The sequence below is a fragment of the Chanodichthys erythropterus genome, chromosome 13, assembly GCF_024489055.1.
Source record: "Chanodichthys erythropterus isolate Z2021 chromosome 13, ASM2448905v1, whole genome shotgun sequence".
NCBI classification, from domain to species: domain Eukaryota; kingdom Metazoa; phylum Chordata; class Actinopteri; order Cypriniformes; family Xenocyprididae; genus Chanodichthys; species Chanodichthys erythropterus.
The window spans coordinates 36248692-36276691 of record NC_090233.1 but is presented as its reverse complement, the minus strand read 5'-3'; the positions used below and the strand labels follow the sequence as shown (position 1 = coordinate 36276691).

At 36.5% G+C, this 28000-nt stretch overlaps 2 protein-coding genes across 4 annotated transcripts; both read left to right on the top strand.

Moving 5' to 3' along the window:
• The first annotated feature begins 3 nt into the window (after nt 1-3).
• arhgap25 (Rho GTPase activating protein 25) lies at nt 4-18649 on the top strand. 3 transcript variants are annotated; one of them, XM_067406444.1, is made up of 11 exons: nt 4-419; nt 4759-4958; nt 5342-5423; nt 6329-6442; nt 9411-9615; nt 11684-11816; nt 11894-11967; nt 12067-12188; nt 12763-12923; nt 15213-15832; nt 17447-18649. In XM_067406444.1, the coding sequence occupies exons 1-11, from the start codon at nt 356-358 to the stop codon at nt 17646-17648; spliced, it is 1977 nt and encodes a 658-aa protein (XP_067262545.1). In that variant the 5' UTR covers nt 4-355; the 3' UTR covers nt 17649-18649. The 3 variants fall into 3 exon arrangements, with proteins under 3 accessions (XP_067262545.1, XP_067262547.1, XP_067262546.1); XM_067406446.1 differs by lacking the exon at nt 4-419 and adding an exon at nt 547-567; XM_067406445.1 differs by lacking the exon at nt 4-419 and adding an exon at nt 4348-4680.
• A 3289-nt stretch (nt 18650-21938) lies between these two features.
• bmp10 (bone morphogenetic protein 10) lies at nt 21939-27054 on the top strand. Its single transcript, XM_067406447.1, has 2 exons — nt 21939-22674; nt 23186-27054. The coding sequence occupies exons 1-2, from the start codon at nt 22275-22277 to the stop codon at nt 24262-24264; spliced, it is 1479 nt and encodes a 492-aa protein (XP_067262548.1). The 5' UTR covers nt 21939-22274; the 3' UTR covers nt 24265-27054.
• The last annotated feature ends 946 nt before the right edge of the window (nt 27055-28000 follow it).

Genomic DNA, 28000 nt, shown 5'->3' with positions numbered 1-28000 from the left:
ACTTCCTCAATGCATGAAAACTGGGTATGATGACAGTGCTGCTTTGTTATTTCTGTACAGTCTGACAGGCATGCTGAATGTAATAACTTCAAAATAACTTAGTTTGGTTACACAAATCTGCAGGCAAGCAGAGGGGCAAGATTCAACGTGTTTGGAAGTGTAAAAAAAAAGAAGAAGAATCAGATCAGCAGAGGAAGGAGGAAGTAAAGAGAAGAATAGGGGCTGACTGGAAAGAATGTACTCTTAGAATTCACTGTGTGTTTTGTGTTTTGTTTGTTTGTGTGTGTGCGTGTGAATGAGAGAATGTGTGTGAGTGTGTCTCTGTGTGTGTAACCTTTTGTCTAAAATTGAAGAAATGTCTCTGAGACTACCTCGCAATTGGGACTTCAGCACCTTCAGAGCTGAAACTGCCAAGATAGGTGAGTGACACTTTGCGTTTATGCGTGTGGTCAAAGGTCAAAGTCTTTTCCGTGTTTTAGGAATTTCACTTGGCTTAGGTGGGTAGGTTTCTGTGTGCTCCTTTGAATTCAAGTGACACAACAGGCCTCCTGTCACTACGAACTAAAGGTTTGATCTACACTGGCTCATGTAATGTGTGACTTTTATTTGATGGGAAATGTAATTGACTGGGTAGTGATGGCCAAATGTGTTAAGATTAATTTAGAGGAGGGATTTTATAATATCTGTAAATCATAGATATGGTGGCGTAGCGTTTGTTGAAAGTTCACCCTGAGGCTATATATTTCACTTAAATACTTCTAATCTGCTACACGAATGTGTTTCCTTGTAATTCAGCTGAATCCCTGACATGTCTTTTGATTTGTTGTTTGTATGTAAGATTGTTTCTATTACTTTCTTTACTAACTTTACCACTTTGCTAATTTGACTAAATGTTCTCATTAATCTCCTGGCTGTTTAAAATCACTTGCTAAGAGTTAAAGCATGTCTTCCACCAGCTCTATTGAGTGATCGAATATAAAATTAGGCAGTTTTATGGTTGTTTGTGGTTACTCGTGGTGTTTCTGGTCTCAAAGTGCCCTGTCTGGTGGAGATGCAAAGCATTTGTGATTTCCTCTGTGTTTAATCTTCATATGCTGCAGGCAGGAAGATGCTGCAACACTCACTTTTGTCTGAGAAACATGTTCATTCTTAGCTCAAAATGTCAGCATGCTATTAGATGCAAGACAATTATCTATTGCCCAGCCCATTACAAGGTCATGGGTTAACATTCTCTCTGCAGGACACAGGCGTTGTATGGAAATCTATTCCAATTTATGAGAGCGAGAGTTTCAGTTTCTTTAGCAGACATGTTTTAAGCATTTTATAGTACAGCCTAATTTTTTCAAGAAAAGTCAAGAAAAAGTGTTCACAATGTATTTGTACCATATTGTTGTTAGATATTTAATCACATGCTCGTTTCCCATATAACATAAAAAAATATTAATTAGTTATAATTCTAATTCTGTAATGCCTAAATTCAATTGTAGCATTTTAAATGATTTTTTTTTACTGTTTTAATATTTATGTTGATTTTTTTGTTTTAATATTTACAATTTTTAATGTTATTTACAATTTATCAGTTACCAGCCATAACATAAATATTTTTGACTGTTTTAATATTTATTTATTTAATATTAATTTTTTTTTTTTTTTACCTATTTAGAAATGTGTTATAAGCCATTTATCACACTCTAAAAAATGCTGGGTTAAAAACAACCCAAGTTGGGTTGAAAATGGACAAACCCAGCAATTGGGTTGTTGCAGCGGTAGGGTTAAATGTTTGCTCAACCTGCTGGGTAGTTTTATTTAACTCAACTATTGTTTAAAAATTACTGTATTGCTTAATTAAAATTAACCCAAAGTATGTTGGAAATGAACATTTATTAATGTTCAGTGAATAATTGTTAAACAATAAACATTTATTAAATTGCTTATTAATAAATGTATATTAATAAACTATTAAACTTTTAAATTTATATTAATACAAAATTAAAGCTTATTAATAAACATTCACCTTTTGTCTATTATTATTGTCTCTAATTGCATCTGGTTTTTAATTTCCCAACTATTTTGGCAATTTTTAAATAATAGTTGGTTTAAATAAAACTACCCGGCAGGTTGAGCAAACATTTAACCCAACTGCTGGGTTTGTCCATTTTCAACCCAACTTGAGTTGTTTTTAACCCAGCATTTTTTAAGAGTGCAGTTACCAGCCATAGCATGCTTAATAATTGCAAAATAATTATCAGCCTTTTATATCAGCCAGAATCTGTATTTGCAACCCATTTTACTTCTGTACTTCTATAAAACAATGTATTAGTGAAACACAGCATTTAATGAAAAAGAAAAGTAAATAAAATAAGGCAGGACTTGACTTTATCCATCAGAAATTTGTAGAAGGGGGAAAAAAAGAGGACAGTGATGTCAGATGAAAAGGAAAGTTGTTTCAGGGGTGGAGTAAGATCTTTTAATGAAAAATTATATTTTCTTTTTTGGAATAACATGCCCTGATGAATCATTATTTAATGATTGTGTTTTAATTTAATGTTGATTTTAGCTGCTAGACTGTTACGGTTGCATTCATTAAACAAATATTATGCATCCAAAGACAATAGAAAATTTTAGCATCTGCAGAGCTGCTGAATGTGAATGATCAACATTCCCTTTTCACTAATGTCACACACTGACTTAAGGCCTGACGCAGAACAGCTCAGCCTGACGCAAACAGCTTCTTGCATCTCTGCTATGATCTCCTTGGTAATTCATGGGGAGTTTCAACCTACACGCTTTCCTTTCCCACCATAAAAGCTCCCCTGATCCCAGCGTGTGTCATACAAATGGGTGAGGTCAATGTGTGTGGGCCTGTGGTCCAGGAGAGAGAACAGTGGTCCGTGCTCACCATCAGGCAAGATCTTCTCTAAATAGACCAAAGAAACTAACGTTAGGTGGGGATCTTTCAAAAACCCTACTTCCTGTAGCTGATGAGCTTGTAACTTCCTGTTTATCTTAGTTCTCTCTCTTCTGCCCTTTCCTCTGATCTCCATGGGTTATAGCGAATTTGACTACAAAAGTTCCAAGCTGCTCAAATCACTGTGACACCATCTCTTGTCAATTAGATAATGGCTGATTGATTGCTATCTAGAGATGTATTTATTGTACATGCTTTCTTATCAAAGAGACTCACATGAAGTCGGGTGTTTGGTGGCTTCAACAAGCAGCTTTCACTATGATGAAAATGCTTGCATCATTTTCTTATTTTTTCTTATCTCTCAATCAAATGGGTCTACCAGACCCTCCTTTTGCTATGGGCTATCCCGTCATAAAGAAAAATCAAAAATGAGATGTCTTTAGTGTCTTAGTTGAACATGTTTCACACTATTCTCAAGTTTACAAAGATGCTTGCAATTAAGTCTGCATTCAAAGTCTAATATTTAAGAAAAACTCAAATATTCTCCTGCTGGAGTGTTCACTGATTTAAGCTGGTTTTGGCTGGTTTGGCTTTGCAGCCATCTGGCCTCCAAGCTTGACCAGTAGAAAAGTGTCCAAAACCGCTCTAAAAGCCAACAGATCAGTTTGACCAAGGCTGGGAAACCAGCAAACCATTTATTTCAGTAGGGTTTTCAAAACCAAACTTTCTGAGCTATATCTTAACTCTCTGTACTCTTACACTCTAAAAAAAATGCTGGGTTAAAAACAACCCAAGTTGGGTTGAAAATGGACAAACCCAGCAATTGGGTTGTTTTAACCCAGCGGTAGAGTCAAATGTTTGCCCAACCTGCTGGGTAGTTTTATTTAACTCAACTATTGTTTAAAAATTACTGTATTGCTTAATTAAAATTAACCCAAAGTATGTTGGAAATGAACATTTATTAATGTTCAATGAAAAATTATTAAACAATAAACATTTATTAAATTGATGATGAATACATTTATATTAATAAACTATTAAACTTTTAAATTTATATTAATAAAATATTAAAGCTTATTAATAAACATTCACCTTTTGTCTATTATTGTTGTCTCTAATTGCATCTGGTTTTTAATTTCCCAACTATTTTGGGTTCATTTTAAGCTAGCCATATAGCAATTTTAAAACAATAGTTGGTTTAAATAAAACTACCCAGCAGGTTGGGCAAACATTTAACCCAACCGCTGGGTTAAAACAACCCAATCGCTGGGTTTGTCCATTTTCAACCCAACTTGGGTTGTTTATAACCCAGCATTTTTTAGAGTGTACCCGCATCATTTTTATTTCTCCTAAAATGTTAGCAGATACATCTAAGACAAGATTGATTCTTGAGTGAAACATAACTGAGAACTTCATTAGGTCTCTCAAGGCATACAATGCAATCTCTGAACAATAAAATGTTCCACTTTATGTTTCAGTTCTCAAAACCCATGTGGGAAAGAGTCAAAATCCAATAATACCCTTTTGACCCAGTGAACAATCTATTGCACAGTAACTTCGAAAGTGCATTGTTCCAGGCAGAGCTGTCCTTTTCATTTGTGACGGTCCTAGAGTCAAAGCAGGATATTTTCTTCAGCACTAGGACAATCACAGCCAATCTGCAAATGTTTGTCATGCAGGAAGCTGCTGTGTTCAGGCAGTTACCACTGACATCACCACACTATGGTGTTTTCATGATATAAAAATAGATTCACTAAATACTTCAGCAAAAGGTGATTTCACCGTCTGCAAGTCTTGGACTCCTCTGCGTGCTCCTGTTTTATTCTCTGCTGTTATCGGTTTCCACTCAGCTCGCTCCAAGAGTGTTATGCCAGGTGAAGGGAGCCCTGGATCCACTCACACTGGTTTAAAGAGATCCATGGAGAAACCTCTGAAAACAGGCTGGCTGAAGAAGCAGAGATCCATCGTGAAGAACTGGCAGCTGCGCTTCTTTGTGCTGAGAGGAAATGTTCTCACATATCATAAAGATGACAGAGAGAGTGCTGTCCAGGTAGGAAAACAGTGTATTTTTTTTATTAATATATATTTTTTTTTTTAATGCATAATTTATTTTTTGCTGTCTACATATTTTTATCTCTTTGTTTCTGAGGTTTTAATTATACAGTGCCATTTCTGTCAGCCAAATAACTAAGTAAAACTAATCATTTATTCAAAACCATTTGAATAAAAAGTTGAATTGAAAAATTAGGTTTAAATTATATCTTGATTTCTTGATCTTAAACATTTGAGTCTCACTTTGTCATCAAAATTTTGCTAATATTGATATTCAAGACAAATAACATAATTGTTTATTTACATTTATCATTACATTTATTTATGATATTTATTTACCACATAACTGTAACTATTCCCTCTTGTCTCATTTGATCTCAGGGAACCATACCTTTGTTCTCATGCCAAGTTAATGAGCTGCCATCAAATGCAGATGATAAATTCCTGTTTGAGATTATCCCAAGTGAGTTTTTTTTTAAACTTCTGTAGGACTGTGTGTCACAGACCTGTTCTCTGTCTATCTATTTATCTATTTACCTGTTATCCTGTTAGCTAGTTGTTTGCAGTGTATAAGATCTCATGAGATACTATTGCTAAACATTAACTAACACTTACTAATGGCTGAACACTAATCTTTTAATTGTCTTAACCACAAATGATTGGTCAGGAAATGAGCAAAATTAAAGCAAATGCACTACTTAAAAAGCCATTGCTGTCTTAGAAAATCATCAGAGACGGAATTAAATTTTTGGCAGAATATAGGAAGTTGCGTGTGGAGTGATGAATCACAATGAAACAGAGGTTGCATTGTGATGCTCTAGAGCGGTGTTTTCAAAAAACGGTGTTTTCAGAAACATAATAATAAATGCATCTCTAGCACAGCGAAGCTTGGAGGAAGAGGTGTCATTGCCGTTTTAGCTGCTGCATGGTATTGATGAGTTGCTTCACTGTGAAAAGTCATTTAATGCTGAGAACAAGTCCATCAGGTTAATGTTTTGGCCTGGTCAGAGTCCAAATTTGAACCCGTTGTCTCATATTAAACTCAAACTAACTGGGAGACATTTTTCAACTACTCAATCCATCAACATTGAGTGGAACAACACTGCCTCTTCTTCCTGTAAAAAGCTGTCTGCAAGTTTACCCACATGGCTTAAAAATTTAAAGAAAACAAAGGGTAAGCTATTCCATGCTAAAGTACATTATCTACAGTATATGTGTGCAATTCTTGCAAATTTCCTGACCAGTGATTTATGATTAAATTGGTTAAGACCATTAAAAGACCACTATATATTTAGCTGTTCTTGGTTTGCCCCAGGAGTGTATGTTGGAAGGCAATATTGTACAGTTGTTGTGTCCCTGATGCCGCAGGTAGCAGTACAGATCGGGAGCGAGAAACATATGTTCTCATGGCGACCAGTCAGAGCGAGATGGAAGAGTGGGTGCGCTCCATCCGTAAGGCCATTGGATCACGGTCCAACGGAGGTATCTATTGTTTGTCATAAAAAAAATATATAAACCATAAATATTTGTGCATTTGGTTTATGATACATTAAGAAGTTTCTAATATACACTCATTTCCTCATTTCAAAAAAATTGTGTAAGAATGGAAAAGATTCCTTTTCATTTGCTGCCAGGACATTATCTGTTACATTTTTTTTTTTTTTTCGTTTTTTTTCTGTATTTTCTTCAATATAGAAAATTCCTTCATATTAACCTAGTACATTGGGCCCTATTTTTATGGACACTTCTCTGAGCGCATGATGGTGTAAACTAGTGGTTAAAAGTTTCAACCCTGAAAAACCCTTAAGATATTACTGCAATGTGTATTTTTAGCATCTTTAGGTTGTTCCAGACGGACTGTCCCTATAGTAAGTTCTAGTAAAAATACACATTAGTCACTTTGGATGAAGTGTTTACTAAATAAAACTAAACCCAAATCTTGCAAACGGAGACTGTACAAGGCAGAGACAGTCCACCCATTTATACTGTACAGTGCTGGGTAGTAACAGATTACATGTAATATAGATTAATCAGATTCCAAAGATTTAGATCTTGTAATTAGATTAGATTATATTTTAAAATGCTCATAATCACATTACAGTTACTTGGATTACATTTCATTCCAGCAATGACATTAAATTATAATTAATAGATTCTCCCTAATTCTTACCACATTTTTACTTCTTTTTCCTTTTTGCAATTTTACTCAGTTTCCTTTATGTGGAGTTTATAACTGACCATGAAAAGAAAGATAGATTTTTGCAGCATGGGATAGTGCATTGTCCTGAATGAAAATCCTTTTATTTCAGAAGGCACTATCCCATGCTGCAAAAATCACCACAGCAATAAAACTGTGTGAAAATGTATTTCTACACCCACTGTAAATGTTTCTCTTTGTGAGATTTGGTTAGAGAAATGCAACCTTATGCACAAGTGCCAGCCTGCACTGAGAGGTTCTTGAGACTCCAGAGACACCAGCAGCTTCAAATACCTGTTTGCTGCTCAACACTGGCTTTTTTATAGCTATCCTTTTAATACAACATGTTTGACAGAAATGTTCTGCTGTGCTCTAAATCACTCGCAAACCTTATGATAGTTTGATAATCTCCATTCAGTTTTCGCAAAATAGTTGTTTTCATACATTTTGCAGAATATTGCACCATTTCATGCTTTACATCATCAGAAAGATCTTTCTTCCTCCCCATATTACATGAGAACTGTGACTTGCTTAATAATGTGGAACAACCTTTTTAAGTATAGGTTGTCCATTTACCTAAGAAGACCTGGCAAACTATTTAACAAACCTGTCTGAGATTGCTGCCAGTTATCTATGACAATCAATCAATCAATCAATCAATCAATCAATCAAACAAACAAACAAACAAACAAACAAACACTTTCTTTGAAAAACTAAAATCTGAATGTTGCATAATCATTTGGAACACAGTTTACTGCTGTGAAACCCCCTTTAAAACTCCCTAAAATATTTACTTGGAGATCCCTGTTTTATATTTTTTGAACATTCTTCTTCTTAAGTTTTCTACATTGGAAAAACGTTTCTAATTATAAAAATTCCACCAAAATTCACTTTTGCAGTGAGGTGGACTTTTTGTTTCTAATTCAGCAAAATCAATCAATGTGCGCGACCCCTGATATTTTAAACTTAAAGGTACAATTTGTGATATTTTTTTCCGCTAGAGGTCGCTAGAAGCCTATTCAAAACAAAGGCGTAGTTTGATGACGCCAAGTTTTAGAGCGGAAACTTGGGACATGTGGTCTCCATCTCAATGGACGGTGCAAAAGAATAGGGATTGGAGTCTGGAAGAACTCATGTTCGTGGATGTGATTATTAACGTTACTGTAGTATGAAGCAGAGCAGGACCGAGTGTTGCGGGAGCTGAACGAGGAGCTGGAGCGCTTGATCAACACACGCCTCACGAGCAGCGGGACTTTTATTATGACACAGCCGCCGGCGCCGCTTCCGCTTTTCCGGTCATGAGTTTACGGGAGCTGTCCTTGTCGACAGAACCAGCGGCAGATGGTAAACAGTAATTATGTTCCATAAATAAGTAACACAATCCACCATAAAACGTGCAAGAAGTAAATAAGGAACTGCTTGAAGCAAGCTAGTGGTTTGCTGGACGCTAGACACTACTTCCGCATTTGTCCACGACACTGTTGTCATGTGGTTTCTACATCAGTAAAGGCGGTAACAAAGGGAACTGACATCATTGACAGGCGACTGCACTGCCCCGTGTCACTGTTTAGAATGGGAATTTTCTCATGATTTACAAGTAGTTGAAAACATTAGAGATATTGTTTGTAATCAGCTGGACAAAATATATAACACTAGCCTAGTGGTTTTTGGATATTTTACTGCAAAAATTTTACATATTGTACCTTTAATCCTCAATATTTTAACAACACATTTGCATGTTGACAGCTCTCTGATGCATGATAATGGTCACACTGATGTGCAGGTAAACATAAAATATTAATATTTTTAGTGTGCGCTCTTTTTAATTTGCTTGTTTTTATTTTCAAAAATGTATTAATTCTATTAATCATTTCATTAACTCCAGTTTGGGAAACCCTGGGATAATGTAATGCTTAAGGCATTTCATGTTGTTGACAACAAAGAATGGAAATTATTTTCTTTCTCTTTCTTCTTCTCTCTCTCTTTAAATATATCAGTATGATACACAATAATCACATTCAAATCTAAGTGATAAACAAGTAAGTAATAAAAAATAGTATAGAGTAACAAATAGAATAAAAGTAGTCAGGATACATTACCTAAAATGAGTAATCTACAATATGTTATATATATAATCAATAGCCTCTTGTTTAGCATAACTTGGCTGTTTGTCTAATATCTAATGTCCAAAGGGTGTAAATCCATTGACTGCAACTGCTATGCAATAAAACTGTTATATTTCTCTTTTCACAGTATTTGGAAAGAGCCTTCCAGACATCATGGTGTATGAGAAGAAATTTGGGCCTCGTCTGGTGCCCATCCTGGTGGAGAAGTGTGCTGAATTCATCAGAGAGCATGGTCTGAATGAGGAGGGCATCTTTCGCCTGCCAGGACAGGACAACCAGGTCAAGCAGTTCAGAGAGGCCTTTGACGCAGGAGAGAGACCCTCTTTCCCCAGGTAAAGTTTCACATGCCTAGATCTGTGTGAAATGGCTCAGGGATGGTGTAAAAAACTGATCTGAATAAAGCATATGTTTACAAAAAAATATTATGATGGTAGCATAGTCCAGTAATCGTATGCAATGGTAACAGTGATATATAAACCCAGAGGTGCCTGAAGATAACCAGAGTCCCCTGGGCTACAGCATTACAGTAAGCCCCCCTACCCCAAATAACAATGTCACTAAGTCAATGGACATTTCAATTTGTACACTAGTATGAATAATTTCAAATTACATAACTTAAGAAACACTGTTTCCTTGTTTTTCTAGTTAAAAAAGTCCTTGTAATGTCAGCAAAATCATCCTGTTCACACAGCAGCTCAAAATAGCATCTCGAATGTTGTATGTATGAACGTGAAATGGAATCTATCAACTGTAATCATACTGACAATGACTAAAGTAATATCAAAGATGGCGACGTAAATAAAATTGTTAAGTCTAATCACATTTGAAATGACAAAAGTTGATGCACATGTTCATTTGTGAAATTAACCATTCAGAAAAGAGTGGCTCTCTCACACTGTATAATGTTACAGAAAACTAGTTGTCTAGTTTTTTCTAGTTTGTTTACACAGCAGCGCTTTGTCGAGGTGAGGTTGTAAGTCCTGAAAACTCACTGGAGTGAGTTCTGTTATAGAATGCGACTGTCACTGCTGTAAACTTCCATATATTAAAATAATTATTTAAAAAATATTATTTTCATGCAGCCCCTCAGTGTAGGCCTAATGGAAGCCGGTGTCCTTCTATATCATTTTACTGAATAATTACTGTTTTCATGTACTGTGGCATTTCAAAGAATATTATCAAAGAATGATGTTACCATGGTACACTACCTTTCAAACATTTGGGGTCAGTAAATTTTTTTAATGTTTTTGAAAGAAGTATCTTATGCTCACCAAGCCTGCGTTTATTTGATCACAAATACAATAAAACTGTGAAATACTATTACAATTTAAAAGAACAGTTTTCTATTTTTATATATTTTAAAATGGAATTAATTCCTGTGAAGCTGAACTTTCAGCAGCCATTTCTCGAGTCTTCAGTGATCCTTCAAAAATCATTCTAATTTGCTGATCTGGTGCACAAGAAACATTTCTTATTATTATAAATATATAAAAAAAATAATAATAATAAAAAAAAAAACAGTTGTGCTGCTTAATATTTTTTAAGAAGTGCTAGAGAGCAGCATTTATTTGAAATAGGAATTTGTTGTAAAATTACAAATGACTTTACCTTTTGATCAATTCTATGGGTCCTTGCTGAATAAACGGATTAATTATTATTATTATATATATATATATATATATATATATATATATATATATATATATATATATATATATATATATATATATATATATATATATAAAAAATTACTGACCCCTAACTTGGTGTGTCAAAATAAGAAAAGTATAATTATTTATTTTATTTGTAATAACATACCCCCTTTCTGCTGTGTTTGATGAAAATTTCATTAAAAAACAATAACTAAATAAATGTCCAACAATCGAGAAATAACCATAATCTTTTGTACCTGTGTCAGAGGACCATTGGTTTCCAGACTTCTATTTTTGCAATGTTCTTTAAAGTACGCTTGCAAATGGGGCTTTTATGTGGATAACCACACTCTGCATGACCATTTATGGTGAAACAGAGCGCTATAGTCTTCACAGTCTTTTTGAGGAAGTAGCATAGGTAAAGGGTTTGACCCAGAAAGTTTGAACTAGAGAGAAAGGAGAGAGAGAGAGAGAGAGAGAGAGAGAGAGAGAGAGAGAGAACGTGCAAAAGCATGAGAGATAGAGAAAGATACAGTATTTCAGAGGAACATGGCACACATCGATGATCTGCGGCTGAGCCACATCCTGTCCTGACTAACATAGATCTTGCCATTCAACACACGCACATATACATTTGACAAACAACTGTAATCACTTTCTATAGCATGAACATCTTTTCTGACTGAAGACAAGATTAGAAGATTGTAAAGACTGAATGTCAAACTTTGTTTATACCAACTCCCTGCAGTGACACTGATGTCCACACGGTGGGGTCCTTACTCAAGTTGTACCTCAGAGAGCTTCCTGAACCTGTTGTGCCATGGAGTCAGTATCAGGACTTCCTTGACAGCACTCTGATGCTGGATGCCGCCACTGCACTTGTGAGAACCACATTCACAAAGACAGTATATCAGATGAGTAATGATTCTTTGACTGACTGCAATCTGACCAATTTCAGGGCAAAGAAAAGCTGGAGAAACAAATCAGCCTTCTGCCAAAAGTGAACTACAACCTCCTTAGTTACGTCTGCAGGTACTGTATGAGTCACAATAAGAGTGTGAGAACAGATCAGACACTGATAACAGCAAAAAGCTGTCAAATGCTGATATATATCTATATCTGTTAATGCAGATTCCTTTTTGAGGTCCAACAAAACTCAAAGGTGAATAAGATGAGTGTTGAGAATCTGGCAACAGTGATGGGAGTGAACCTGTTCAAACCGCAAGTGGAGGACGCCATCAGTATGATGAAGGGTCAGTTATCATCTTAAGATGTTTTACTTAAAGTATATTGTTTTTAAAATAACCCCTGAGGAAATCAAATACTCAAATATATATTTAATATATTATACAATTACAATATATTATGCAATATATAGCATACAGTTTTAATATTGTAAATCTGCTAAATATGTATATTTGATTTATTTAAAAAAAAATAAAAAATAAAAAAACTGACCAATTCTTGCTCCAATTTAGTATTTCTGTCCAATAAACAGTTCTTTAGAATGAGAATGTCCCAGTTCCTAAAACCACCTGCCACCCAGAAGCACATCATAGGCTGAATTCAGAATAGCATGCTAGCATTATACTTTTTCTGCACTACTTTTTTATATGCTGTTGTGTGATATGTTTTAAACGAAAGGCTATTGCCTAAAAAGTCATTTGTTTCAACAAGAGATATGTTAGCACTGGAAATGCATTGTTTGTTCACAGGGTATTTAACCTGAACTGCACTGAGTAAGATTAAGATACCATGTATGGTGTTGTTGGTTAACACATTGCAGATGTAACAATTAGCGTTCTCACCTCTCGCACACATACACAGGAACTCCCATGATACAGAAGGTAATGACGGTTATGATCAGACACCATGAGCTGCTTTTCCCACCCTCCAAAGATAGGCTACCGTCTCCTCTTCCCAGCAAGAAAAACAAGAGCAAGAAGACCAGTAACCCTCGCAGTTTTGTGGGCTGGGAGTCTGCAGAGGTACTGATCACATTATTTAACAGCATCCATAGGTACATGGAAAACTTAGAAATATCAAGGAATTTCAAAATTTGAATTTGTAGGGCTGGAAAATTCATAAATCATGGACAATTTTAAATATGCATTAGCGTTCAAAAAGGGGTCTGTGGGTTTTTTTTTTGTTTTTGTTTTTTTTTACAGTTGCAATCAAAATTATTCAACCCCTTTAACCTGCAAGACATGTTTCTGCTGAAAACAAAATTTTATGAAAACAATTAATCAAAGGCATCAGTAAACTACTATACAGCATGAAATTAATATACATTTGAATGATTCTGAGAATGTAAAGTTGATGAAAAATGAAAAAATCAAACTGGCTCTAAACCTACGTGCACAAAATTATTCAACCCCCAAAAGTCAAGTTTTGTGCAGAATCTTTTATTCTTTATAACCTTTAATAAACGCTGCCTGTAAGTGTTTAGAAGCTTCTGTCACCTCTCTACTGCAATCTTGGCCCATTCCTCGCTTGAAAAAGCTTCCGTTCACTGATAGTCTTTGGTTTCCATGTTACCACTGCTTTCTACAAATTCCACCAAATATTTTCAATGAGATTTAAATCTGAAGCCTGTACAGGCCACTTAGGAACATTCACGACTTTTCCCTGAACCAAGCTTAAGTAGATTTGGATGTATACTTTGGGACGGCTGTCCTGCAGGAAAGTCCATTGATCATCAAGCTTCAGACTCTGCACTGAAGGCATCACCATCTTTGCCAAAATGGCTTGATACTTCAAAGAATTCATGATGTCCTTCATACAGTCAAGATTTCTACTTCCTGCAACAGCAAAGAATCCCCATAACAAGACCGGACCATGTTTGACCATGGAGTTGGTGCTCTTCTGCTCATAAGCTTTTTTGGCTTTTTTGCACCAGACGTACTGCTGATTCATGGGTCCAAAAAGTTCCATTTTGTTCACATCCCTCCATTAAAAACATTCTTCCACAGGTATATCCAAACGAAATTAAGCATATTAGTCAGTCTTTTATGCTCTTCTTGGTCAAGAGTGGCATTTGGCAAAGCTGCAAAGCTTATGAGCAGAAGAGCACCATCTCTATAGTCAAACATGGAAGTGGTCCAGTCTTGTTATGGGGGATCTTTGCTGTTGGAGGAAGTAGAAATCTTGACTGGACATCCTGAATTTATGAATTCTTAGAAGTATCAAGCCATTTTGGCAAAGATGGTGATGCGTTTGGGGTAGAGACTGAAGCTTGATGATCAATGGACTTTCCTGCAGGACAGCTGTCATAAAGTATATATCCAAATCTACTTAAGCTTGGTTCAGGGATAAGTCGTGAATGTTCTTGACTTGAACAATTATGTACACTTATGTTTTTTTCATTTTTCATCAACTTCAAATTCTCAGAATCACTCAAATGTGTATTAATAAACTTTGTATAATAGTTTACTGATGCCCTTGATGAATTGTTTTCATGAAATTTTGTTCTCAGCAGAAAAATGTCTTGCAGGTTAAGGGTATTGAATATTTTTGATTGCAACTGTATGGTTTTGAAAGAAGTCACTCTTATTCTCACTAAGGCTGCATTCAGTTGTTCAAAATACAGTAATAACAATAATATAGTTTTTTTTTTCTTTCATATATTTTAAAATGTAATTTATTCCTGTGAGGGCAAAGCTGAATTTTCAGCCGCCATTACTCCAGTCTTCTGTGTCACTTGATCCTCAGAAATCATTCTAATGTGCTGTTTCAGTGCTCAAGGATTATTCTTGTGTAAACTCTTTTTTTCTTTTTTGATGATTAGGAAGAACAGCATTTATGTGAAATAGAAATCTTTTGTAATATTATAATATATAATAAATTTAATAAATTTCTTTACTGTTGCTTAAATTGCTGAATGAAAATTTTGATTTCTTACTTGCCTCAAACAGTAGTGTATAAAAGTTCTAAATATAAAATTGTCTTTATGCTTTGAATTATCAGGGAACTTCATCATTTAAAAAATAAATCAATTATTCAGCTAGAAATTGCTCTTTGTTACAATTATTTTACATTTTCTTCATAAATTTAAGCATTTAGATGTTATATTATATTGTAATTTATTTTAAAAATAAATCAAAATACATAAAACAAAAGCCATCAAAGTTGCTGGAAACATTTTTGTTTGTAGGCATGAGGTTGACAGTGTAGTCATATTTATGAAAACATCTACTGTTCTTCAAGGTTACACCTTTTTGAAGGTGTTACTTTCACACCAGCACCTTTTAACTGATCATACCACTCTTTTCTCAAAGTGTGAGGCGTCCTCTCTGTCTGAATCTCCTGAGGAAGAGGAAGTTGACACACCTGAGGAACCGAAAAGGGATGAGTGGTCATCTGAAGCGGGATCAGAAGACACACCTCTTTCTCCTTCCTCTGCATTTTCGCCCACGACGGACCCGTGGCCTGACAGCCCCAGAAAGAGGACACAAACTCTACCCAGCTTGAGCTGTCCAGCAGCGGGAAAAACAAGCCGTGAGCCCGGTTGGGAACGTTGGAGCAGGTTCCAGGAGAGCTTTAATGAGAATGAAGAGAAAACATTCTCAGAGGACATCTTTAAGTTACTTGACCTGCAGAAAGTGACATTTTCTCCAACGCAGAAAAGTGAACAGGAAAAAGTGGAAGGACAAACATACACAGAGGACACAAACTTGTATAAGACAGGTAGTAATGTTGTAGCCAAACAGATAGACGCTCCAAAAACACAAGCACAGAGCATAGAGCCCTTGCCCAAACCTCAGCCGAGAAATAATGTGAGTATGGCAGCTTTGAGCAGAGAGAAACCAGCAGCACCTGCAACACCTGCAGCACTTGCTCTACAGAAAGGCAATGAAACACAGCCTGGAAACACAGACTCAACAAACATTATCAACAGGTATGGCACAATACATAGCCATGTTAATTATTTGCTTATTTAGCAGTATTTGCTAAGGGTCAGGGATTTGAACAAACATCCTTCACACATAGAATTTTGCATGCCATACAATCAAATCCATTACATCTAAGCTTTTTCTAGGGCCAGAATGTCAGAGACTTGGAGAGCTCTTTCTATGTTACCCACTACCTAGCAACCACATAGTACTCCCTAGAAATCATCTAGCAACCACCCAGAACACCCTTGTTGTGGCAGGGTTTGAGGTGATTTGGTTGACTTTTTGCTGTAAATAAAATAATATTATATATTATATCAGGAATTGGCAACTTCAGTCCTGGAGAGCCACTGTCCTAGTTTAGCTCCAAGCCTAATAAAACATTGATTAGCTTGTTCCGATGTGTTTGATTACGTTTGGAGTGAAACTGCAGGAAAGTGGCCCTCCAGGATCAAAGTTGCTCATCTCTGTATTAAATACATATAAATATACAAAAGATAGAATAAATAAAACATATAAAATAAAAAGGTATTTTAAGACAGCATTTATTTAACTAAAAATACAGTAAAAGCAGCAACATTGTCAAATATTGTTACAATTTAAAATATCTGTTTTCTTTTTTAAACCCAAAGTAGTTCACCCAAAAATGAAAATTATGTCACCCTCGTGTCGTTCCACAACCGTAAGACCTTAGTTCATCTTTGGAACACAAAGTAAGATATTTTTGATAAAATCCAATGACTTAGTGAGACTTAGTGACATTGGCAGCAAGATAATTTCCTTTTTTCAATGCCCAGAAAGCTACTAAAGACATATTTAAAACAATTCATATGACTAGAGAGGTTTAACCTTCATATTATAAAGTGACAAGAATACTTTTTGTGCGGCAAAAAAAAAAAAGACTTTATTCAACAATATCTAGTGATGGGCGATTTCAAAACACTGCTTCATGAAGCTTTGAAACTTTACGAATCATTTGTTTTGAATCAATGGTTCGGAGCGTGTATCAAACTGCCAAAGTCACATGAACTATTGAAAGTTTGAAACACTTATGACGTAAAAAAGCCTCGTTTACTGAAATCATGTGACTTTGGCGCTCTAAACCAAAAGATTACAAAAAATTTGTAAAGCTTCGAAGCTTCGTGAAGCAGTATTTTGAAGTCATTGTCAAAATGAGTCAAAGTCATATTGTTTTTTTGGCACAGAAAAAGTATTCTCGTCGCTTTATAATATTAAAGTTGAACCACTGCACCCACATGAACTGTTTTAAATATGTTTTTAGTACCTTTCTGGATCTTGAGAGGTTCAGTGACATTGCTGGCAAATATCAAAAATAGCTTAATTTGTGTTCCGAAGATGAACAAAGGTCTTAGGGGTGAAGAACGACATGAGGGTGAGTAATTAATGACAGAATTTTCATTTTTGGGTGAACAAACCCTTTAATATATTTTAAAATGTAATTTTTTTCTTGTACGAGAAAAGCAAATTTTTTTAGTAGCCATTACTCCAGTCTTCAGTGTTTCATGATCCTTTAGGAATCATTACAATATGCTTATTTTCAACAATTCTTATTATTATCAATGCATAAATGTATATTATTTGTGTGTTTGTACCTTTAGTCTCCAGCAGAAAAACAAAGAGCTGAGCGCTACAGTGGCAGAGTTGCAGGCAGCACTAGAGGCAGAGCGACGCCGCAAAGCCGCATTAGAGATCTTACTGCGCAACGCAGAGCGCAGCAGAGATGAAGCTCTCACACGCAACGAGCAGCTGAACAGAGAGATTCAGGAGTTCCTCAACAGACCGACCGCTGGACCGTCTTAATGACTCCATCAAACAAACAAAGCTCAAGCTTAGTCCTGTCTAGCTCCTCACAGGAGTACAATACGAGCAATCTGGACAACTCCATTGTGTTTTACACCTTGAACTGCTCTGAATAATGTCTTCAAAATAAGACCAGTGGTAATGTCCATCTCTCAATTTCTGTTCATGATGTGACAGAAGTAAAACTGCTACAATGTCTGACACCTTATGTACAGAAATTACAGATTTTATGTAGTATTGGGTTTCACATTGGGACTGGGATCTGTAAAAAGACAAGATGTGAACTTTGAAGTGATGCAGTATTGGACTGAATGGTTTAGAGATTTATAAAGTCTATTTAATTATTTTTATGGAAATGTTCATAGTATTTTCTATTACTGATTTCAGGCTGGTCAAAGAAGTTGGTTTTAGAGAGGCTGGAAGACCATCTTAAACCGATTATCCAGCTAACAGAGAATGTTAGCAGAACTTTGGCTAACATTCAGGTTCTCTCAAATTTATGAACAAACATTCTTCCAGTAATGTTAATAGAACATTAGTTCAAAGTTATCTGGTCTTTCATAATGCTATCAAAACATTAGCATAAAAGTGTTATTTATAATTCGTGGTACATTTTTTTCTGGAAAATTTTCCATTAATGTTAATTCTTAACGTTCACATAAACAAGAAAAATGTTTTTTAAACATTTTTAAAACTGGACATTTTGAATGTTCTGAGAACATTCAGAAATTAAAAGGTTTTTATTAATTAATTTGAACATTAGCTAAAAGTTCTTAGAGCATATTTTTGTTAGCTGGGTAAGGCCACAAAAAGCATCTTTGGTTTAAGCCATTTTCTCAACAGGGAGAAGTCTTGTCCACCTTTAATTATTAATAGTAAATAAAAGAACTATTGTGGCTCGGTTTTAAAATTGTTATTTATGTGATCGCTAGACATAGAGCCTGTGAACAATTTGGTGAAAAGCACCAAATGTGGATTACTGTCAGTAAATAAACAGTTTTATCTGGCTTTTCTTTCCTACACCTTCACTTCTGTTGTCTGGTTGCAGTCAGAAAGAGATAGTGTGTCAGAGGAGATAAAATGTGACAGTGTGCGAGAGAAATGAGAAGAATGCTTTCAGATCAGAATTCACACAAGAGACCACATGTGTGTTTTAAAGGAAAGGGTAAAAAGACACTAGGCATTACGTAAGGAAGAGAAGACCAGATAGCATTGTGTCTGTCAGCTGTCATAATTAAATGATAGGGAAGGAATTTCCTATTTCCGACTGGATTATACAGACAATGTGCAACTCAAAATCAACAAAAAGCTGATTATATGAATATATGTTCAGAGCCATTCATGTGGAAGATTACAGTTTTTTCTGTGAGGGTTTCAACTGGACATTTCCAGATGTTTCTCTTGTACACTTACTGTCAATTGATCTCATGGCAGAACAATAGTTTCAAAGATAAACAACACTGTCATCAAGTGTTATTCCTACTCAGGAAAGATTATCTTAAGAGGAAGAGAGTGAGGGTGAGCATTACAGCATGTGACACCACTAGTTACTGGGTCAACATTCATGCACATGCCCATTTAACCTAATTTAGGTAATAACATTAAATCGATTCGTTTTAATGTCCCTGTTCCCTGAAATGTAGCACTGGGAAGTTTAGTTCGATTTAGTGAATTTATTTGACATATAACCACCAGGTCCAAAAAATTATTAATCGGGTACTTCTCAATTAAAACGTTGCATCTTAGTGAGTATGCATTCTTCATGTAGGCTACCAGTCCTTCTGAGGCTTGTAGGTTAGAGTCCTCCTCAGCATTGAAAGATAAAATGAGACAGTCTAGCATGTGCATCATAAATATTTCCACCTCTGTGGCCATAGTCACCACGAAAATACTGAATTAATTGTGGAAAATGTTGATAATCTTTATATTGACTGACTTTTTAGTAATGCAATACATGACAACAGTCTCTGGTCTCCTTGTGGTTTACATTACTGACAGTTTAGCATTATGTGATACATTCATAACAAACGAAAGAAAACACAGTGCATTTATCTCCAAAATATTTTTTTGTCTTACATTACATCATACAATTGGATAAGGTCAGGGCCGATTCATTTTCCACTAATTCTTTTTTTGTGAATTGGAATATGTGCAAACACTCCAAAAACCGCTGGGTTAAAAACAACCCAAGTTGGGTTAAATATGGACAAACCCAGCAGGTTGGGTTAAAGGGCACCTATTATGCTCTCTTTCACAAGATGTAATATAAGTCTCTGGTCTGGTCAAGTTTCAGCTTAAAATACCCCACAAATTTGCCCCTATTTGGGGTGAGAAAAAATATGCCTTTTACTATATAACTATATTGCTGGCTAAAAAATAAATCCAAAACTGTGTGGAAAAAAATGGCTGGGTGAAAACAGCCCAATCCCTGGGTTTGTCCATATTTAACGCATTTAAAGCATTTTTTAGAATGAAGGATTCTGGGTGATTAGAGATTAAAAATACACCTGATGCTTCCTTCAAGCCAAATGAAGGACACAAAAGGAAGGCTGCCTTCCAAGGATCCTTTAACAGACCTTGATGTCGTGGCAGCCTACTAGGAAGCAGCCTTCGAACTGAGAAGCAAAGTACTGATCAATTAAAGTCCCTGTGTGAAATTTTGAGTATTTTTTGCCTCAGTTGTATACTTTGGTATGTATTTTAGGTTTTTATTTATTATACTGCATCCCTAACACTGATGGCTTCAACAGATTTGGAATATAATGCACAATTCAACAAATACATACATTTCTTTTTGACACTTGACAGTCTGTATGGAACATTCTCCAAAAATAACAGCAGAGGAGGGGTTTGTCAATTCATGGTTCCTACTGTCTAATTTTAAAAGCATGATTTATGGACCTGTAAGTTAACAAAATCTTAAAACACCATGGGTATTTTTATATCCACCTAACCCCTTGCCCATGACGTTTTGCGCGAATTATTGCTCTATAAATGCAATAAAACTTCAGCGTTGCGTGATACTATTTCAAAGTGATTTCCTTCATTTTGACAGATAATAAATTTCATTTACCTGTAAAAGCAAACCTGGAAAGAGACGTGAGGATTTGAGGAGAAAAACGAGAGATTCTTCAAGCATTCCAGAGAATTACTTCATTAATGGGATATATCGTAAATTAAATCGAGAGAACAGACAACAAATGTGCATTATATGTTATCCTTTGGAGAACCACTGCTGGCACACTGATCTTGTGCCAGTTTAGAGGGATTAAAAATGATCTTTGGGATGTATTGAAAGTAGTTACTCTGACTGAAGCATTTCTCTGATAATTACCTCAATACAGTTTTGTCGGGTAGGCATATACCACTGTATGAAGTCCCTCTATCGGGTACTTGACATCCTGAGCATCTGGAGATTTTTTCCATTGGCTACAGAGCTGTGTCAGCCCCAGAGAACAGGTGATAAGGGCTTCCCGGCACTTCTGAATGAATGGTTTGTTTTTGCCCGTGAGCGCAGAAGCTCATCAGCAGGCACCCTGCTGCACACCCTACAGATGATAAGATGCTCCAGAAGTCAGTGGAAATAAAAACAAAATGTTCACATGCAAGGAATTCTATGTAGGGTTATGTAGAATTGCATGTATCTGTTGTTGTTAGTGTTAGAAAAAGAGCTACAGTCATCTGTCCACAGTTTGAACACCTTTTTTATTTCCCTTAAGGAAATCTTTCATTTTCAAGTACTGCAAACTCATTTCATCGTAATTGATGCTTGTCAAATGCTTACAAACCTCTCTGAGACACACATCAATTCTCTGATAACAGCACTGTAATGGCAAAAAGTGGTTGCTTTCAGTCTATCCTGCAACCTCTCACACCTCATTTCATTTCAATTTCCATCACCACAGATATTTATCCTCTCTTGTTCAAAGATATGGAGGCACTCTGCAGACATTTGTCAAAAAGAAATGGTCAATGAACTTAGGTCCCAAAACTCATAGGAAATCATATGAAAAACAAATAAACACTAGGCCCAAAATCTGGCCTGGCTCACCCACCCAAACAAAGGAAGGGGCTTCTGCACGTATCAGAGCAATGTTTACAAAATCCTCATTAAGGAAAAGAAAGCAGATAACGATGCACACTCATGCACACACACACACACACACACACACACACTGGGACACTATGAACACTAGAATTGCAGAGCTTCCTAGTTTGTAGATAAGGAATAGAGAGAGAAAGTAGGCAGAGCAAGAGTCAGAGAGAGAGAGAGAGGAAAAAACATTTGAAAAGAGATGCCACAGAGGGACATCTCGTTCACGTAGTGAAACCACCCTCAAGCCCAAACTTTTCAGACATCAAAAGGTGAGAAGAAGAATAAATGCTCAGAGTTCAGGAATAGCGGCACTTTAATGCAGTGACCAGTGTGCGGCTACCAATAAAAACCAAAGCAGCACGGGACGGCTCTACTTTCCTACATTCTGCACTACAGCAACAACTGACCTTCTATTCAGAAGAAAGAGTTGAGTACTACAAATTAAGGGCATTTGTCGCTGGATCTATATCCAGATTTTGCTCTTGCAACTCTGCACCTATAGCTGATACACACCTCATTTGCCACACATCATGGCTGGCAGCAGGAATTACTTCTGGATTATGTGTTCATCCACCAAATCTGTTTTATTGGCCTTTTTCTTGCTTTTCTGGGGGCCTTTCTGTGCTCAAAGTAACCCTATCGGCTCTCCGGAAAAGCTACGGATCGCTCCAGGGTTGGATGATGGACATGGAGGGGTTCTAGATCCTTCACTCCTGGAGCAGGACAGTGAGGTGGACATGCAGAGCTTGCTAGAAACCCTGAAGGGACAGTTTCTACGTACCTTCAACCTGACACGTCCCGGCCCCCCTGTGCAGCCACGGGCCACTCGTGTAGAGCCCCCTGAGTACATGCTGGAGCTCTACAACCGCTTTGCCAATGACCGAACAGCAATGCCTTCTGCCAACATAGTACGCAGCTTTAAAAATGAAGGTAAATGTGCATTTACATTTCCACCGATGACTGTTTAACTTTTTATTTTGTCATTTTTTTTTTTTCTTCATTTTTGTAAAAGCTGGTGGTAGCAGTAAAATAATTTTCTACGGTGGGTACAAAGATACAATAATGATGTCTAAATATTTTCATAATATTATTTTATAACAAAAGTAATTGAATAATTAAGTCATAAAGTTCTAGGAAAGGAAAATATTTCTGCAGAAAATGTAAAATATTTAAAAAAAATGTGCATTGATTCAGATTAAACACTTATGCTGAATTATGAAGAAATATTAGAGAAATATTGTGTTTTTGTTGTGCACCATTTTATTTGAAAGTTTATAATCTACATGTCGCTTACAAATGCATGCAAAAAGTGAAAGTTTGACCTTAAAGTTACTTTCATATTATCTGTACAGTATTTCCCAAATGCATACAATAATGTCATACATTTAATTAATGAAAACATGAGAATTTGAATCCCTAATTTTATTGTTGTTCTTTTCAGACTCCTCCCCTTGCAGCATGGGACCTGGTGGGGTAAGACTACACCCACTTCTCTTCAACGTGTCAATCCCACACCACGAGAGAGTCACCGCAGCTGAGCTCCGACTGTATACACTGGTCCAGACTGACCGCAACAAATACGCAGGTGTTGACAGAAAAGTGACCATATATGAGGTCAAACAGCTTGAAACGAACAGCAGTCAGCAAATAAGAGGCGACAATACTGAAGGAAATCAAACCAGGCAAGAGGGAGAAACAGAACTAGTGGAGTTGGCGTCACGGCAGGTTTACGGTACAGATAACGGGTGGGAATCCTTTGACATGACCGCTGCAGTGCACCTTTGGCGGAAATCAGACTATGGCACCACCCACAGGCTCGAGGTTCACATAGCCAGTTTGAACTCTCAGAGTGTGGTGGCATCTGAAGGTGGGGATGAAGGCAATGCCATAGCAGGGGACTTGGACATTGACTCAAGCCCTGAGGACAAACACAAACCCTTAATAATTGTGTTCTCTGATGACCAGAGCGGAGACCACCGTGGAGACAAACGAGAGCTGAATGAGCTGATCCGGCATGAGAGCGCTGGGCCAGGCGTTCAAGACAACTTTGAGCTGGAGTTGACCGGCCTTTGGGATGACCTGGGAATTATGGGACAAAAAGATGGGAATGAGGAAGAGGAGCAGAGCGAGGAAGCTCTCCTACAGATGCGCTCCAACCTCATCTATGAAACGGCATCTAGAATTCGACGCAATGCCAAAGGCAACCAGTGTAAAAAGAGCTCCCTCTACGTGGACTTCAAAGACATTGGCTGGGACAACTGGATCCTGGCACCCACCGGTTATGAAGCCTTCGAGTGCACAGGGATATGCTCATACCCTTTGACCGAACATGTGACACCTACAAAACATGCCATTGTACAAACATTGGTCAGTTTGAAAAGTCCACAGAAAGTGTCCAGGGCTTGTTGTGTACCCACTGAACTAGATCCCATCTCCTTACTCTACCTAGATGATGCAGGTGTGGTGACATATCAGTATAAATTTGAAGGTATGGTGGTAGCAAAGTGTGGATGCAGATAGTATTTGATGGACACGGGGAAGTGGGGTGATGCTGGGCCAAAAGCTTAGAGATTGGACTGAAAGGAGACTAAATGACATTCACTGTCTATGGCCTAATACCAAGTTTCTTCCAAATGGCAGTGGATGAGCTCTTACTCCCAACCTTAACAGTGTTAGCAGGAGTCATGATATCAGTTGTAGAATCAGCCAGATCTGGAGCCCTGTGACGAGGGGCCAGAATGCAAGACTTAGTGGGAACAGTGACCATTTCATCCCCACTGAATAAGGATTGGGTGGAACATAAGACAATAATTGAACCACTAACATGCCTCAAGATCAGCTGGGATAAATGAGCTGTTCTTATCAGTAAAGACTGAAGTTTAAGTCTGAGATTATATCAACTCCAAATCATTACATACTTGGCCATATTGTTTGCGTCAGCAGAGTCCTTGCTAAGTGGGTGTTTCGTAGAGATGGCAGTGAACTCAAGCACCACAGGGTCAGTCCGGTGACCCTACCAGAGACAAGAAGCCTGTGAAATGGTCTGTTTCCAGTTTCCACAAAGCTCAGTATCGTATCTCTCACGACAACGCCAAGTCAATACACAGTTTCCTGCCTAACAGAATGCATTTGATATGAACTGTCCAAGTTAAAGTGAAATTGTTATCAGAAGAGTCTCGTGGATGAGGAAAGGGGTAAAACAGACCAGAACGGACCAGTCTGGACTTCCGAAAGTGTCTGAGAACAACTCCTAATCTGGATATTTACAGTTAGCAGTCAGTATTGCAAAAACACTATCAGGACAATGGCTCTCATTCACTAAGCGTGCGAACACACAAATTGCGTGAAATATGCAAACGAATGTTTTCACAAACAAATCATGATTTACCATTAACATTTGTACTAAAAAAAAAAAAAAAAATCATTTACGATTGTATTTCATCATTTACAGTGAAAGAGTAAGAAAAGGTGCTTTATAGCTCAAGCTTCAAGGTTTTTCTGTAGAATAATGCATATGAACAGCTGGTTAATGAGAGATCTGTAATCTATGTCTGTAAAAGGTGTTTATTGTGTTTGAATTGATTTCAAGGATGTCAGACTTGGTTTATTTGTATAGCGCTTTTTATTTTAAATTATGATGTTATCAGTCAAAGAGGAGTGTGTCAAAGTCATTTGAGTACTTCAATATTATTAACATTAGAACAGGCTTAAGAACACATTCATGTGCATACACAAGTGGTGAATTAGGCAGAATTTTATTTTAATTCTCATGTGCATACAAATACGAAATAATCCATGCAGTTATTAGTGAATGAGACCCATTATTTCAGTGCTAAAACTAAGCAATAAACAGACGATTATAAAAGAGAGACATCAAAAAAGGACAGTAAGAACTTCTAAAATATCTCAAACCATCTAGAATTCCTTGGGCCACTTAATTCTGACTTTTTCCTTTCTTCAGTAACATTTTTCTGCTAAAATCTTGTCTTTATTTGACCACGGAATTAACTCACAAATCAGCATGTCACTGCTGAGATATGAGAATAGCACGGTTGACAAAGGATGCACATGTTGTACAGCCTGGTCCATCCGCTTTGTTCCATAAACGACAGACGGCATCATCACCTCCTCCTGCTCCACATGCCGTGTAAGCTGTGCTCCCACCCCTAAGCATGGCCGTGATTAGAAGGGGTCAGGACTGAAAAATGTGTGTGAGGACCAAAGACAATTCAAAGCTGAACGGATGGTGGGAGACAGCTGTTCCTTGGAATGAGAGGGCAGTTGACAGTTTTTATATTACTTCATCAGTTTTTATATAACTTTTTGACCCCAATCTACCATAAAGCGAAGACACATCATTTACTCCCCATCACTCTCCTTCTGTAGTCTTCTGTCATCCTTCTCCTCCTTTTGGACCCTTATCACTGTTAGGACAGGAGGATGAATGCAAACTGTCTCGCAAGGTCATGCCACCCACAGATATCCTTCACAAGACTTTTCAGTCTGATAATATTGGCCAGGATTATTCCCATGCCTGACGCATACCTTGCATTTTTGACTTTATATGATTAACTTCATGTTGTTGAAATACAAGTTGTGTTCTGCTGCTTTGATTTATTATAAAGCTTATTTATTGATTAATTTATTTGTTTTTATTATTATTTTGGTTGACTTTGTATAGCAATACTGTACATGACTGCATACACTATACAGAGTACATGATATGATGTTGTTGTGCAAAGAATATGGGTCAAGCATATAAATTAATTTAAAATCAAATTATTAATTGTAATAATTTATCCGTTTCTCATCTAATATGTGTTAAAATACTCAACGATGTTGTACATGCTTTAATCAATCACTTTCAAGCACTGACATCTTGTTAGGATTTGTATATATCTTTAAATAGTTTGTTGATCCTCTTGTCCCTTGCATCCAGACACTCCATAACTTCTTAACAAGATATATTTAGCCACAATCAGTCCAGAGCTCGCTGTTTAGACATTGGGTGTGGGAGCGATTCATAAATTTAACTTCCCATTGAAGACCAGCAGCTCAAAGGCCCATAGTTTACATGTGTCAAACAAATGCACATCCATGGGAAGCTGACTGGAAACCAATGACCACACAGGCTCATCTGTTCTGCGGCTTGAGACTGTGCAGATATATTTGTTTCTTTTTTGAGTGGTTAGGGGTAGGGGGCTTATGAAGTGTTTAAGATGTAAAATTGATAATTGCCAGCTCCCTTTGTAGAACAGTGTATTTTGCCATGTACAAACACACGCACAGAATGTGTAAATAAAATGATATTTTGAAGAAACTGCTTGTGACGTACTTTATAAACCCACATATTTAATATATTATCATTTAAAATGTAAACAAAAAAGTGTAAACATTTAATATGTAAACAAAAAAAGTTTTTTAACTCAAATTTGTGGTAATTGGTAAAAGAGTATTCATTAACAAATTTAATTTTGACCAAACTTAATATAATCCTTGATCTTTGATGCTCATCAAGCTGTTAATCTTTAACTCGATGGTCACTGTCTATTTATCTTGCCACAAAAGACAGAAAAGTTAAACCAGGATGGAAAACAACATAGACCCTCCAGTGTGTTTATTGAGCTTGAATGATGACAGTTCAGGACCTCCTGACCAATTACACACAAGCCTTTGAGCTCTATCCCATTAATGAGCTATTTACAAATTACTGAAGCATTTGTGTCTGGTTATTTTCATCTAATTCCGGGTATTCATTTGTTGTGTTGACAGAGGAAGTTATTAGCATGTGCTTATGATAACAGACATGCTAATGTTAATAATAATAATAAAAAAAAGACATTTTCATTCTAAGGGTATGAAAATCTTTTAATGAATTTTATAGTTTCATGTGTTAAGTAATGTCAGAATTCTTATAGATAAAATGTATAAAACCATATAAAGATGGCATAAAAACACAAATTCAGGTATAGAACGGTGATCAAAGAGAGTACTGCTGTAAGATTACTAGCTTTGTTCTTGATCTATTCACAGCTGATTGGTTGCATCAAAAGCAGTGATTTAATTTTGATTGCTAATTATTGATTGCTAATTATTGCCAAAACATTTTTAGAGGTATCAAAATATAATCACAGCTCTTTGATATTTCAAAAAACATCTGCAAATATTTATCATTTGATACGAACAATAATAAAATCATCATGTGAAGATGCATGTACATTACTTCAGCCTTCATTTAAAGGTAGTACACCCAAAA

Bases quoted from the DNA above. Each gene is read 5' to 3' on its own strand.
- arhgap25 (XM_067406444.1), top strand. From the start codon at position 356: ATGTCTCTGAGACTACCTCGCAATTGGGACTTCAGCACCTTCAGAGCT. The intron at 420-4,758 runs GTGAGTGACACT...GTTTCCACTCAG, and splicing joins AGCTGAAACTGCCAAGATAG to CTCGCTCCAAGAGTGTTATG. The intron at 12,924-15,212 runs GTACTGATCACA...CTTTTCTCAAAG, and splicing joins TGGGCTGGGAGTCTGCAGAG to TGTGAGGCGTCCTCTCTGTC.
- bmp10 (XM_067406447.1), top strand. From the start codon at position 22,275: ATGGCTGGCAGCAGGAATTACTTCTGGATTATGTGTTCATCCACCAAA. The intron at 22,675-23,185 runs GTAAATGTGCAT...TGTTCTTTTCAG, and splicing joins ACGCAGCTTTAAAAATGAAG to ACTCCTCCCCTTGCAGCATG.